The following is a 14,563-nucleotide window of genomic DNA, read 5'->3' as shown; positions in this document are numbered from 1 at the left end:
GATGGATAGATATAGATATATAAGACAAAAAGAGACAAAGTGATACATATATATCCATTCACAATGTAATTGTATCACTATTTTATCCTTTCAAGAAATGTGTAGAAATTTATTTCCATTTTAGTCCTTTTACTCTGCCTACTTTTTAAATATATTTAATTATTTTTACACATACATTGAGCACTATATTAGATACTATTATTTTTGTTTCAACCATAAATTACATTTTAGGAAATTCATGAGAATAAAGAGTTTAACATTTTTATCCCTATTCTTGCCCTTTCTGATGTTCTTTTTTTATATTTTCCCTGAAGTTTTAAGGTTTCTATTTTCATTTCCATTTTGTTTAAAAAATTTCCATTAGTTGTTATTTAAGAGTAGGTTTATACATGTAAAATAATGAAATTAGGACACTCTCTAATCTAACACTATACACAAAAATAAACTCAAAATGGATTAAAGATCTAAATGTAAGGCCAGACACTATAAAGCTCCTAGAAGAAAACATAAGAAGAACACTCTTTGACATAAATCACAGCAAGATATTATTGACCCACCTCCTAGAGTAATGGAAATGAAAATAGAAACAAATAATGGGGACCTAATTAAACTTAAAAGCTTTTTCACAGCAAAGGAAACTATAAACAAGACAAAAAAGTGGGAGGCACATGAAAAGCTGCTCAACATCACTAATTATTAGAGAAATGCAAATCAAAACTACAAGGTATCACCTTACACTGGTTAGAATAGGCATCATCAGAAAATCTACAAACAATAAATGCTGGAGAGGGTATGGAGAAAAGGGAACCCTCTTGCACTGTTGGTGGGAATGTAAATTGATACAGCCACTATGGAGAACAGTATGGAGTTTCCTTGAAAAACTAAAAATAGAATTACCACATGACCCAGCAACCTCATTACTGGTCATATACCCAGAGAACACCATAATTCAAAAAGGCATATGCACCCCCAATATTCATTGCAGCACTATTTACAATAGCCAGGTCATGGAAGCAACCTAAATGTCCATCAACAGATGAATGGATAAAGAAGATGTGGTACATATATACAATGGAATATTACTCAGCTGTTAAAAGGAAGGAAATTGGGACATTTGTAGAGACATGGATGGACTTAGAGACTGTCATACAGAGTAAAGTAAATCAGAAAGAGAAAATAACAAATATTGTATATTAATGCATATATGCAGAATCTAGAAAAATGATACAGATCAACTGGTTTGCATGACAGAAATAGAGACACAGATGTAGAGAACAAACATATGGACACCAAGTGGGGAAAGCCGGGGCGAGGGGTGAATTGGGAGATTGGGATTGTCATATATACATTACTAATAAGAAAAAAATATCAAATTGCACACTTTAAATATATGCAGTTTATTGTATGTCAATTGTATCTCAATAAAAGTTCTTAAAAAAAAGAAAAAATGTGTAGGTGTGGTGCTGACAAGTGCTCTGAGTTTCACTTTTTCTGTGCAAGTCTTTATTTCCCTTATTCCTGAAGGATATGAAATTTTCAGTTGACAGTGTTTTATTTTTGTTGCTGTTTTGTTTTTTATTTTTCTAGTACTTGAAGCAATTCTGTGCTAATTCCTTGGTCTTTAATGCTTTCAGGTGAGAAGTCTGGTGTCATTTGAATTGCTGTTTCTTCATATAGTAATGTGTCATTTCTCACTAGCTTCTTTTAAGGTTTTGTCTTGTCTTTCATTTTTGGAAACTTAATTATGATATATCCTGGCATGAATTTATTGAGGTTTATTATTTTGGGGGTTTGCTCGCCTTCTGAATAATGTAGTTTTATGTCTTTTATCACATTCGGTACATTTTCACAATTATTTCTTTGAATTGTTTTTTTAGTTCTGCTGCCTCTCTGCTGTCTTCTGGGACTCCAGTTTACAAATGTTAGATGTTCTGTTATTGCCCCATAAGTCCCTGAACTCTATTCATTTGTTATTTTTCTCTATTTTCTCTGTTGTTCAGTTTGATTAAACTTATTTATCCTCAAATTCACTGACACTTCATCTGTTTTCTTCATGCTACTAGTTAACCTATCAAGCAATTTTTTATTCTGGTTATTATAATTTTATGTTCTATAATGTCCTTTCGATTCTTTCTAACTCCTTCTGTTTCTAACCCACTGCTGTTCTTTACTGTTTTCTTAATATTTTTATTTGTGTTAAGAGTATTCATCATTTCTCTTTGAAGCATTTTTATGATGGCTTCCTGAAAATCCTTTCAGATAATTCTAACATCTGTCATCTTTTTAATAAAGTATTCATCTATTTTATTTTTTTGATTATTCATTTTTTCTTATTTTCCTGTTTCTTGGTACAGAAAGCAATGTTTTACTGGATAACGGACATTCAGATAATATATTATGAGACATTTGCTCCTTAGCAAACTCAGAAGGAAATGCACCTTCCTTTCCAGTTAGGTTACACTGGCAGGAAAATTGTAGCACTGTAGCTTGATTCCTTGGGATGTAGGGTGGAATGAAGGACCAGGTCTCTGTTCTTTCCTGCTGAAACTGTGAGGGACACTTGTCCTATTTTTAAATATTTCCTTGATTTGTAGAAATAACTTGTGTAATAAAGAGTTTGGCCTTGCCCAAAGAGAGGTCTGGACTTCATCTCCAGCTTCTGGAATTTAACTTCTAAAACCTTGGCATTTTTTCAAGATAAGATAGTATGTCTGCTATTCATAGTGGGTCCCTTGGATCACATCTGATATTTTACTCTAACATGGTGATTCATAGCATCATCCTGACCTTCAAGGGATGGGGGTAGAGATTGAGTTCGACCACAAGGCAATGTATTCATCAATCATGCCTATGTAATTAATCCCCCACACAATCTCCAAAGCTCCAGTGAGCTTCCTAGATTGGTAATAATCCACATATATTGCCACACATCAGTGTCAGGAATGCTCTCTGCAGACAAAGGAAGCCTAATACCTGGAATCCACCTAGACTTGGCCCTGTGAGTCTCTTCCTTTAGCTGGTCACAATTTGTATCCTGTACCTGTAATAAACTCTATCTGTGGCTATAACAACTTGCAGTGAGTTCTGTGAATCTTTATATTGAATTATTGAAAATGAAGTTGGCTTGAGAAACCCTCAAATTTGCAGTTGATTTCAGAAGAGAGATTGGACTTAGGTGGACTTGCCTCTTGAACTTTGCCATTGGATCCTGACTCTGCAGTTTGGGTCAGAAGTCTTGGGTGGACTTGCATAGTCCAGAGGACTGTGCTCTTAACTTAGTTTGGCTGACTCTGGTAAATCTGGTTTCATTAACTCTTTTAAGACTTCCCCTCAAATGATCATGTTCTTTCCCCTAGGAGCCAAAATTGGGAGAATTAGCCAGCTGATGGTAGAGTGTAAATGTGAGACAAATGGCCTGTGTAGGCTCTTGCTGGACTTCTCACTTATCTTACCCCCACAGAACATTAGCAACTTCAACCACAGCTGTCAGACAGGACTCTTTTCAAGCTTGCTATGCAGATGACCATACGAGTATTAACTAAAATCCAACAAAGATAGTTTTTGAAAAACACTCCATACTTCCTTTTGGTGCCTTCCCAGCAAACAGACCCTCATTTTAGCACTGTACAAGTGGCCCATATTTGAGAGGTTAGCAGGTTTTTCTAGTGGAGAGTGATAAAATCAGGCCACAGAAGCCAGCACATCCTCCTTCCCCTGAATCTCTGGGTTTGCAAATATGAATAAGCCATGCAAAAGGGATTTTTATTTCACAGCAAGACAATTCAATGGAGGGCTTCAATACTTAGATTATTTTAGCATATAACAAAATTAAATAGTAAACAATAAAAATACAAGCACACACATATTATTGATTTTGTTTGTTACTATACAAATAAAAATGAATATCATCTAGTGTTAGAATTTATAAATAATAATAAAATATTCAAAAATTAAAGTGTATATTAGTAGTGTCTTTAACACTCAGTTAATAACAATGCATTTATATATATATATTTTAAAATTTTTATTGGAGTATAGTTGATCTACAATGTTGGGTCAATTTCAAGTGTGCAGCAAAGTGAATCAGTTATACATATACATATATCCACTCTATTTTTTTTTTTTTAGATTCTTTTCCTATATAGACCATTACAAAGTATTGGGTAGAGTTCCCTGTGCTATGCAATTGGTCCTTATTAGTTATCTATTTTATATATGGTAGTGTGTATATGTCAATCCCAATCTCCCAATTTATCCCTCCCCCTATTTATCCCTGGTAAACATATGTACGTAATATATATTGTATGTGTTCACCAACATATATCATCAACCTGCTGACTCATACTGTAATAGCAGTTAAAATCAATTAGTAAATTTATATCTGTACATGTACAAGCACACATATATATCTGTGAATGTGTGTGCATATGTGTGTATATATATATATATATATATATATGTAAAATGTGATTGTGTGCATCTTAACATTTACCCTTGCCTACAAGATGGTAGGATTTCATTTAATATCTTTAGATGATGTGTGTATAAAGCATTTATCTAATACATATCTAATAGTAGAAAATATCCAGGTATTATTAAATTCACTTTCTGCAAGTATCTTTGCTTTCTCTAACTTTAAATATTTCTTGCAAAACCTGCAATGATGCCTACAAACAAATTAATCTTCTAGATAAAAAAACATTTTGCTTAATCCCTAATCTCTAATCACAGTTCTGAAACTCTTACCTGTTGTAAGCATTTTGATGAGAACATTTTCTGAAGATACTGATGTTTACTAATGTTATCCAACAATTACTGACTTTAAAAAAAAAATTAAATACCACATACATTCTGAATCACCAGGGTGATTTAGGTCCTGATTTAATCAAATCCCTCATAAGCAACACTTTGTGTGAGAAAGATCCAGCGGATCACTGTGCTCCCCACACCCCATAAAATGTACTATTGATTACTCCACAGACAGGTTAATGCTGACAGTAGGGAGAATAAGAAAAATGAGTGAATGAACTTAGTAAGGTAGACACAGGAAAAGACAGTGCATTTATACAGGTAGTGCCATCTACCTTGATGATGGGGATTAAATCATTAGATGTTGGCCCAGTTTATAACCCTACTGTGAAATAGAGAGTGAATGATTAAAATTTTCAATTATTTTTTATATATGCAAATATCACAAGTGTATTAAGATGAACACATCAACAATTTATCAAGTCAGGTCATCTTAAAATGAGATAGTGGGTATAAGATAATAAAACAAAAATCATAACCACTTTATAGTTTTCTTATCCTGCTCTTTATTTTATTAATCATCCAGATTAAAATAAATATACAGTATCTTAACAAATGACTAGAAAAAGTTAACTAACATGATTTACAGTAATAGGTTTTAGAATGCTTAATTATATTCTTTCATTATATATGCTAACATATAAAGTATCTGTCAGATATATATTGGGTGGACCAAAAGGATCATTTGATTTTTTTCCTCAAGATGGCTCTAGCAACACTCACTTGTCTTTTTTTTAAAGAACTTTTATTGAGATACAATTGACATACAATAAACTACATATATTTAAAGTGTACAATATGATATTTTATTTTCTTATTAATAATGTATATATGGCAATCCCAATCTCCCAATTCATTCCTCCCCAAACCCCCCCTCCACTTTCCCCACTTGGTATCCATATGTTTGTTCTCTACATCTGTGTCTCTATTTCTGCCTTGCAAACCAGTTGATTTGTACCATTTTTCTATATTCCGTATATATGTGTTAATATATGGTATGTGTTTTTCTCTTTCTGACTCACTTCACTCTGTATGACAGTCTCTAGGTCCATCCATGTCTCTACAAATGTCCCACTTTCCTTCCTTTTTACAGCTGAGTAATATTCCACTTGGTTTTCTCTAACTTCATTAGAAACAATTTTGTTAGATTGTATGTGACAGCTGTCATATCAGTGTGCATTTAAAAAAAAGACATCAAAATTGGTGAATTTTTGTGTAGCCATTTTAATATTGAAGATGGAAGAAAAAAAGCAACATTTTTGGCATACTATTCTTTGTTATTTCAAGAAGGGTAAAAATGCAACTGAAATGTACAAAAAATTTGTGCAGTGTATGGAGAAGGTGTTGTGACTGATCGAACATGTCAAAAATGGTTTTTGAAGTTTCGTGGTAGAGATTTCTCACTGGATGATGCTCCATAGTTGGGTAGACCAGTTGAAGTTGATAAAGATCAAATTGAAACAACTGAGAAGAATCAACGTTATACCACGTGGAAGATAGCCTCTATACTCAAAATGTCCAAATCAAGCACTGAAAATCATTTGCACCAGCTTGGTCATGTGAATCCTTTTGATGTTTGGGTGCCACGTAAGTTGTGACAAAAACTTTCTTGACCATATTTGCACATGCCATTCTCTACTGAAATGTAACAAAAACATTCCATGTTTGAGACAATTTGTGACGGGCGATGAAAAAGTGGATACTGTACAACAATGTGGAATGGAAGAGATCATGGAACTGTTTATAGAATTCTATATATTTGTTAATATAGGTGACATCTCAAGTGTCTCTATTCAATAATTTGATTATTCATTAACTTTAATTATTATTGTGCTGGAGCAGTGTATATCAATTTCATTAAAATTAGTTAATTAAATTCTAAATTCTGATTCTTCTTTTCAATGAGGAAAATTATGTTTGTTTGAGGGAGTGTTAAAAAAAAAAAAGAGTACCTAATATGAAATTCAATTCCTAGGGCCCAGATATTCTTGGTTCTGAAGTTCTGCCTTTTTACATACCAACATCTTCATCATCAACATCATCATAACAATAATAATAATAATAAAAGATGTGGGCAGAAATGTAGAATCTATTTTAATCCAAAATCATCTGTATAACTACAATGACCGAAGCCAAAGATAAAATAAAAAATATATTAGATTCAGTTAACTCCAAAACACAAGGCTGTGGAAGAGCATTTGGTTCTCCCTAGCAAACAGCTGTATCAATGCTGACCAAAGCAAACCTTAGGCACCACACTTCCTCTCTGCAGATGATCTGGGATTAGTTAACTTGAAAGAGTGCTTTCCAAAACTGAGGTGACACCTGAGAACAGCGTAATTTACTCTTCTCTTCTAAACTCAGTTTCTCAATCTGTGTTCTTTTACTTTATAGGAGGAAGGGGAGGCAGTCCTTTAATACAAATCTCCAGCAACTGGCAGTCATGTACAGGAAAAGATGGTAAAACCACTGATATCATTCCCAGCACCCACTTCTGCTTTTTCCAGGTTCTGCCCTTCCTTGGTGAAATCACCACTACTTAAAACACTTCTTTACTATATTCTCTATCCCAGCAACTCCCAAAACAGTTTCCTTCAAATTGATGGAATAAATAAAAATAAATCAAGTGATTTTTGTTGTTTTTCATTTGTTTGTTTATTTTCTGCAGCATTTTTAGGTCTTCTAAATTCTAAAATACAATGTGAATCTCCACAAAGAAGATAAGGATATAGATTTGTGTTTGATGTTCTAATGGCCTGCCCTGTATCTGCTTATCCGCAGCCAAAGGGGAGAAAATCATTTCCAAACCTTGGCAGTGTCACCTGCAACACATGCAACTCAGTTCTACCCAATGACTCTCTCCAGCAGAAGCAGAGCTTGCTGCTGGGCATGAGGAGGGAACAAAGGGTGAGCTGACACCTTAAGGACACCTCACAACTAAGGAGGTGTAACTATCCCAGCCCCCTACCCTTTCGTGGAATAGTTCCAACTGGATTGAGTCCAGGTCTCTACTACAAGAACTTACTCACTAACAGATGTGTATTGGCTTTTCTACCTTCCTTGTTTTATTTTTCCTCTCTTCCTTGGGCTACTTTCACATTCCAAACAAACACATTTATTTCTTTTTCTGAACTCCCAGTACAAATATACGGCACATGAAACCATGATCTTCTACCATAAATACCTTGGATGTTATAATACAGCAAGACGGTGAATCCATGATGTCAAATTAATTAAGATAAAATAAAAAATACGTATTCATATTTAAAGCTTTTTAAATTTCAAGCCAGTCATTGTTTTCTTTTACATTAACATGAGTTCTTGAATGCCCATGATTATTTCAAGTAAGGCTTTGCCTTTAGGAAAAATTGTGACATACTGAAAAAATTATAAATACAGTTTCCTTAGAAAATACTGTATATCTGAAGTTTTTACACATATATCCCTGAGTTGAAAAACTCATCATGGACTCATTTTATAAGTATGTCCTTATATAACATTGTTTTATTTATAACAGAAAACTGAAAGATTGAAGATTAAGCTGACTATTCTATTTAAAGAATAAAAAATAATTACTCCACAAGGAGCACATGTAAAAGTTGAAAAGATATATGCAGATTTTTTAAATCCATATATTTCTGAGTCAATTAAAATGTTTTTTTAATCTGCCTGCAGCTTGTACACCTGTCAAAATGTGCTTGAACTAGAAATGAGTACCTTAAACAATTTTGAAATTTGTTATTCCTCTGAGAGGGATCAAAATAATTATGGTATGGTGAAATATTCTGATTGACACAGTTTGGTACAGGAATAATTCTGCAGAGTTCAACTCCTGCCAAGATAGTGTAGAATGACATGGAGACTTTTGGATGTAAAAAATTTATGAAAAAAAAAAGATCACTAAGAAGGAATAATGGATAATGCATAGTTTTTAACTAAAAATCTACTAAAAGTAGAGGTCTAAAAAAATTGGAAAGGTATGTTGTACAACTATTTTATTTGTGTATTTTATTCTTAGGTGATTTTTTGCTTTAGTTTATAGAAGCTGGTAATTTTTTATGATAAATATGGTATATACTAAATAAAGGGAAGTTAGAACATAGAAAATGAACAAAAATATTAGCTTTGTCAACCAAAGACAATAATCACATAATCTATTAGCACCTAAACTATATCTTATTTACACACCATATCTAATATCTATGATTAGCAGGGTGAGAAAAAGACTATAAGAAAATTAAACTGGGACAAAAAAGCAAAATTACAAAACTTTTGCAATATATTAGTATTATAGAAAATTTTGGAACTAAGCTGGCATGGAAGATAAAAGCAGTGAGAAATTATAGTATGTAATAGATGTAGAAAATTGAATATGCACTCCGATGGGTGAGAAGCTTGTGAATAATTAAAGCAATGCTTGTGCTTCTGCACCAGCAATGATAATGTTGATTGAGACTAGGAATATAGCAAAAGTGAGGGGACAAATTTTTTTAATTTGGGATATTTGAGTTCTATACATGGAAGATGACAAAGTAAATGTTCTTAACATCAATGCTTAAAACATAAGAGTGGATAAATCATGTGACAGAGGCTTTTAGAGGAACCTGTCTCAGAAGCTGTCCCTGAAGTAACAGCTTAGAGAACCAGGCAGCCCAGAAACCCAGGCATGGAGTTGATTCTGCGGGATAAAGGGGTTCATCATGGCGGATGACCTAAAACGATTCCTGTATAAAAAATTACCAAGTGTTGAGGGACTCCATGCTATTGTTGTGTCAGATAGAGATGGCGTGGCTGTCATTAAAGTGGCCAATGACAATGCTCCAGAGCATGCTTTGAGACCTGTCTTCTTGTCTACTTTTGCCCTTGCAACAGACCAAGGGAGCAAACTTGGACTCTCAAAAAATAAAATTATCATCTGGTACTATAACACCTATCAGGTGGTTCAATTCAGTCGTTTACTTTTGGTGGTGAGTTTCATAGCCAGCAGCAATGCTAATACAGGACTAATTGTGAGCGTAGAAAAGGAACTTGCTCCATTATTTGAAGAACTGAGACAAGTTGTGGAAGTTTCTTAATCTGGCAGTGGTTTCAGTGTATACCTTATCTTCATTATATCAGACACTGTATCAATCCAGCAATCTTTGGACACCAACAACACTTGTATCCATGTACTCAAGAAAGGGCCTCTTTTTCCACCTTCCACTAGAGAAAGAGCCAGTAGATAGAATTTATGGACAGATTGGTTGTTATCTTTTCTTGTGTATGGCTTTTTCTTATTTAATGAGGTCTGGGGATACCACAGAAATGGTTCAATCTAACACAGCTCCTGTGGAGTTAGTCCAGTCACCAAATACGTGTGAGATTCTGTTTGGTGGCTCAGAATCAATAGGATACTTTAATCCACTTGAGCCGTGGAGTGTTCCCTATTGTACAGTATGCCAGGCCTGCAGAATGAAGCAGACTCTCTTTATTGTGAATAATGAGGACATATTTTTCTTCATATTATTTTCTTTGCATTGAGTGTGAGGAAGGTAAAATGGCTTAGTAAAAGTAATAAAATCAGTACAATTACTAACTTTCCTTTGTAAAATATTATTTTGTGTTATAAGTGAGTATCATTAACTGATTTGATTCTTCTCAGAGGGTGCTGCTCTTTAATGGAGATGAAAATGATAGCTAATCGTTTTTTCTTCCACTCTACTTTCTATAACCAATCAGTGTTTTTTAATGTTTGTGTATTCTTTATAAAATTCAGAGGTGATTCATTATTGAATTATTTTTCCAATATTGGTATGTATGTAAACATAGTAGTATAGCCCTTTTTTTCATACATGTGTATAAATAAAATAGTATTTTTAAAAGTTAAAAAAAAAAAAAAAAACATAAGCATGTACAAAATTCCCTTAAGTGTATATCTGTGGAGAATAAACTAGCAAAAACAGAGGGGCAGAAGTAGCCCAAAAATACAAAGAAATTTTAGTTATATCTAAAAGCCAATTAGAGTAAGGAAATACGGGATTTTGTGTTTTATCAAAATGTCTCCATCTTTCTAATTCTGATAATATAGTTGACCATACAGCTGAAAAAATAAAAAAACAAAAAAACACATTTTTAAAAAGCACTGATAGTCTCACAAAAATTTTAGACCAAAACTACGCAAATGCAGGGACCAAGAGAAAAATGTTTTACACTGTAACTGGTTTTGCTGTAAGAACTAAATATACTGAAATGCATAGGCTTGGGTTTGTTTAATGTCTCAGCACACAGGATAGTAAACAAATACCAGGCCTTTCCCAAGACAGGGGATCACATAAGATATCTTGCCCCATATAGCTGACACCCTCAGAGTAAAGATGGATCAGAGTGAATCTACTCCATCCCACAATGCAAAAAATTGTGAATGTGTGATTTGAGATTAAGCAGATTAAAAGAAAAAACAATCATTAAGAACTAACATCAGGAATTTTAGCATTGTTTAAATACATATCCCAAATCTATACCATTGGGAAGTTCAAAACACTTATAGGCCAAGAATTAATACAATGTGGTCCCAGATTGCTACTTCCTTTAGGAGACTCTCTTAAGCAAATTCAAACCCTTTTTGGTAAGTTGCCTTCACACTCATCCTCAAAATTCACACAAATAATTTTCTAAGGAAAATGAACATTTGCCATTCAAAAATACCTAAAAACACAATGAAATAATGCTCAACCATTAAGAAAATAAAAGCAAACAAAAAAGCATAAAAGGATCCACAAAACTTTGGTTGCTAAAAATAGCATTATGAGATTGTAAAATAAGTCTGCTTTAAAAAGTAAAAGAAAAACGTAAATATATAGGAGACTAAAAAATGACCTACCAAATTTGAAAAATAGCTTGTATACAATACAGTATTTTTAAGTTTAAAAAGTCAATGATGGTTTAACAGATTAGGCATAGCCAAAGTGGGAATTAATAAATTGCAATGAAAACCAAAATAAATATTTCAGAATGCATTACAGATCATTTTCAAAGATGCAAATTGTGGATAAAATCATAAGAGATACAGCTCATGAAGCCGACAAGTATAGCATGCTTTAATGGATGTTATAATAGTACAGGAAAAAATGGGAAAGGGCAATATTTGAAGAAATTTTGGCTGAAAGTTGTCAAAACATCTGAGACACTAATTCACATATTCAAAAATCCATTTGATTGCAAACAAGATATCCTATGACAAACCTACATCTAAATATTTCATAGTGAAACTTAAAGTGACCAGGAAGAAATAATATATTTTTATTAGGGCTAGAAAATAAATCAAATTATCTTTAATATAATGAAACCTGAGTTTCTAACCAAGAGAATGGAAGGTAAAAGACACAAATGTCATTCTAGAATTCTCAACTAAGCAAGACATACATCAACCTAGGACCAAATAAAAACGTTTGCAGACAAACCAAATGCCTCCAGCAGAAGCCTACTAAAGAAACTCCAAAGAAATTCTGCAAGAATACACTTCAGGTGGAGGCTCTGAAAAAAGGAATGAATAAATATCAAAATATGTTATAGTATATGGATAAATCTTAATGAAAATTATGTTGGTGTTAAAACTAAAACATTTAAAATAGATGAGCACTATACTATGTAAGTTGGGAGGAGAATTAATAGAACTGAAGTGTTTAAAGATCCCTTCATTGTCTGAGAAGAAGATAACCTTATGTATGACTGGAACTTTGATAAGTTACACATTGCATATTTTACTATTGTATCCATGAAAAAGTTAGCAAAAAATAAAAGTAATAATTTAAAAACAAGAAGAGAGGAGATAATAAGTACAAATGAGATAAAATGAGACCTAAGAGATGCAAGAAATAGAAAAAAGGCAAAAATTTTAAGTATATATTTAAATATGGGCAATTAGTTTTCATTAAAATACAAAGATTGGCAGAAGAGAGAGTGTATGTGTGTATGTGTGTGTATTACATTAATCTCTATGATGGTCACAAGTGACACAATTAAAGTATAAACATACAGAAAGCTTGAAGTTCAAGTCATGGAAGACATACTATGCAAATGCAATTTTTAAAAAAGCTGATTTTCTTACAGCAATAACAAAACAGACTTAAAGTTGAAAACAGTTATTGAAATGAAGTCTACTCTGTATGAGAAAAGTTTATTAGGAAGATGTGCATTAGCCTAACATATACATGAAGCAAAAATTTCAGAACTGTAATGAAAAAGAGATAAGTCTTGTAGAAGTTTCAAACATGGTTATTTTAGTAACAGAAGCAAAAATTAAGACAGAAAGTGCTAAAAGAAGCAATTTAATTAACAAAATTAAATGTGTCATATAGAGAACATGAATGGTATGGTGCAATTCGTGTTATTTTCAAGTTCATAAGGAATACTTAAAAATTATTATTTTTCTAGATCATATGGTAAATCCCAATAATTTTCAAAAAAGTAAAGTAATAGAGTATGTTTCCTGAACAAATAGCAATCAGCTAGAAATCAATAACAAAGGGAAAGCTAGAAAACACAGTCTAAATAATATGGGTCAAAGGTTTGATAATAAATATTACAATATATTTTAAGGTTAATAATTAATACATGGAAAATGAAACAATTGTGTAATGCAGCTAAAGTATAAAATGAATCAATGAGAGAGAGAGAGATAGATGGAGACAGAGACAAGAGACAGCGTACTGGTAAAATAAACACAAAGAATGAAGGAAATAATATAGAATAGGGTAGAAATTAAAGTAAGACACAAATATATTTAAAAATCCAGAATTTGATTTTTTGAGAAGAATAATAAAGCAAACGTAGTGAGACTGATGGAGAAAAATAGAGAATACACAACAATTATCTGGAATAGAAACACAGACCAACTGCAAGCAGCTACACACATTAATAGTAATGACTTTCAGTCCTTCCATGATGGAGTACCATATATTAGAATAACTCTCCCAGAAAAAAAAAAATGTTGTAAAACTATGTGTTAGACATTAAGCAATGATAAAACCCTTCTATTCTGGCAATCATAAAGTTACTTATATTAGACCAATCCTCCTGATGACACCAACTATAAAACCTGGGCAAAATAAATAAAACTACTGCAGGCACAGGAGGGCTACTAAGCAGGCAGGACATGAGAAGCTACATTCTCTTTGTTGATCATATAACATTACATACTCCTCCCACCCTCAGCCCACCAGTTAATCTTAGATCCACTATTAAAAATACTCAGTACTAAGAACAATCATTTTATCAAAATTTCCCTACTCACATATTGCTTGAGGAAGTTCTAATAGACTCTTTAGGAAAGTCAAACGAGTAGAGATTTCTTCAAATTCTTGCATGTTTAAAACTACATTTTTTAGCTCTAGTGCTTGAAATGGATGTTGGCCTGCAGGATGTGTTCGGACATAATTCAGGATCCAAGATGTTTATCAGGGATCAATACCTGTGAAAGAAATAGAGAAGCAGGATTAAGAAGAGGAAGAGGAAGAAACGATCTATAAACCCATAAGTCTCAGAAGAAAGAGCATGATATAGTGTAAGTATGACTCACCAAGGTTGTCCTAATGCCAGATTTTTTAACCTGCCTCATCAGTTGCTGGGTGTAGGTGGCACCAGGAAAGGTTTGACCTTGCACTTGGTGACTCTGCATTAGCTGAAGAAGGTGACAACAGGAGGCTCCTGCTGAGCACGCTTTTCACCTGTGCAGAAAGTGTTTTCTTCCAAAAAGAATCAGATGATGAATCTCTAT

The 14,563-nt window shown here is 33.1% G+C and overlaps 1 protein-coding gene across 1 annotated transcript; it reads left to right on the top strand.

Annotated features, from left to right (window-relative positions):
- Window positions 1-9,389: 9,389 nt before the first annotated feature.
- Window positions 9,390-9,884, top strand: LOC130852528 (ragulator complex protein LAMTOR3-like). Its single transcript, XM_057733607.1, has one exon. It carries the CDS (start codon window positions 9,510-9,512, stop codon window positions 9,882-9,884), a length of 375 nt encoding a protein of 124 aa, XP_057589590.1. The 5' UTR covers window positions 9,390-9,509.
- Window positions 9,885-14,563: the final 4,679 nt, after the last annotated feature.

The sequence above is a fragment of the Hippopotamus amphibius genome, chromosome 4, assembly GCF_030028045.1.
Source record: "Hippopotamus amphibius kiboko isolate mHipAmp2 chromosome 4, mHipAmp2.hap2, whole genome shotgun sequence".
Classification (NCBI taxonomy): Eukaryota; Metazoa; Chordata; class Mammalia; order Artiodactyla; family Hippopotamidae; genus Hippopotamus; species Hippopotamus amphibius.
Note: the sequence above shows the minus strand (reverse complement) of the source record. Positions and strands in the feature narration are given on the sequence as shown.

What these genes read in the sequence shown, in the direction of transcription:
- LOC130852528 (XM_057733607.1), top strand. Translation starts at nt 9,510, where the DNA reads ATGGCGGATGACCTAAAACGATTCCTGTATAAAAAATTACCAAGTGTT.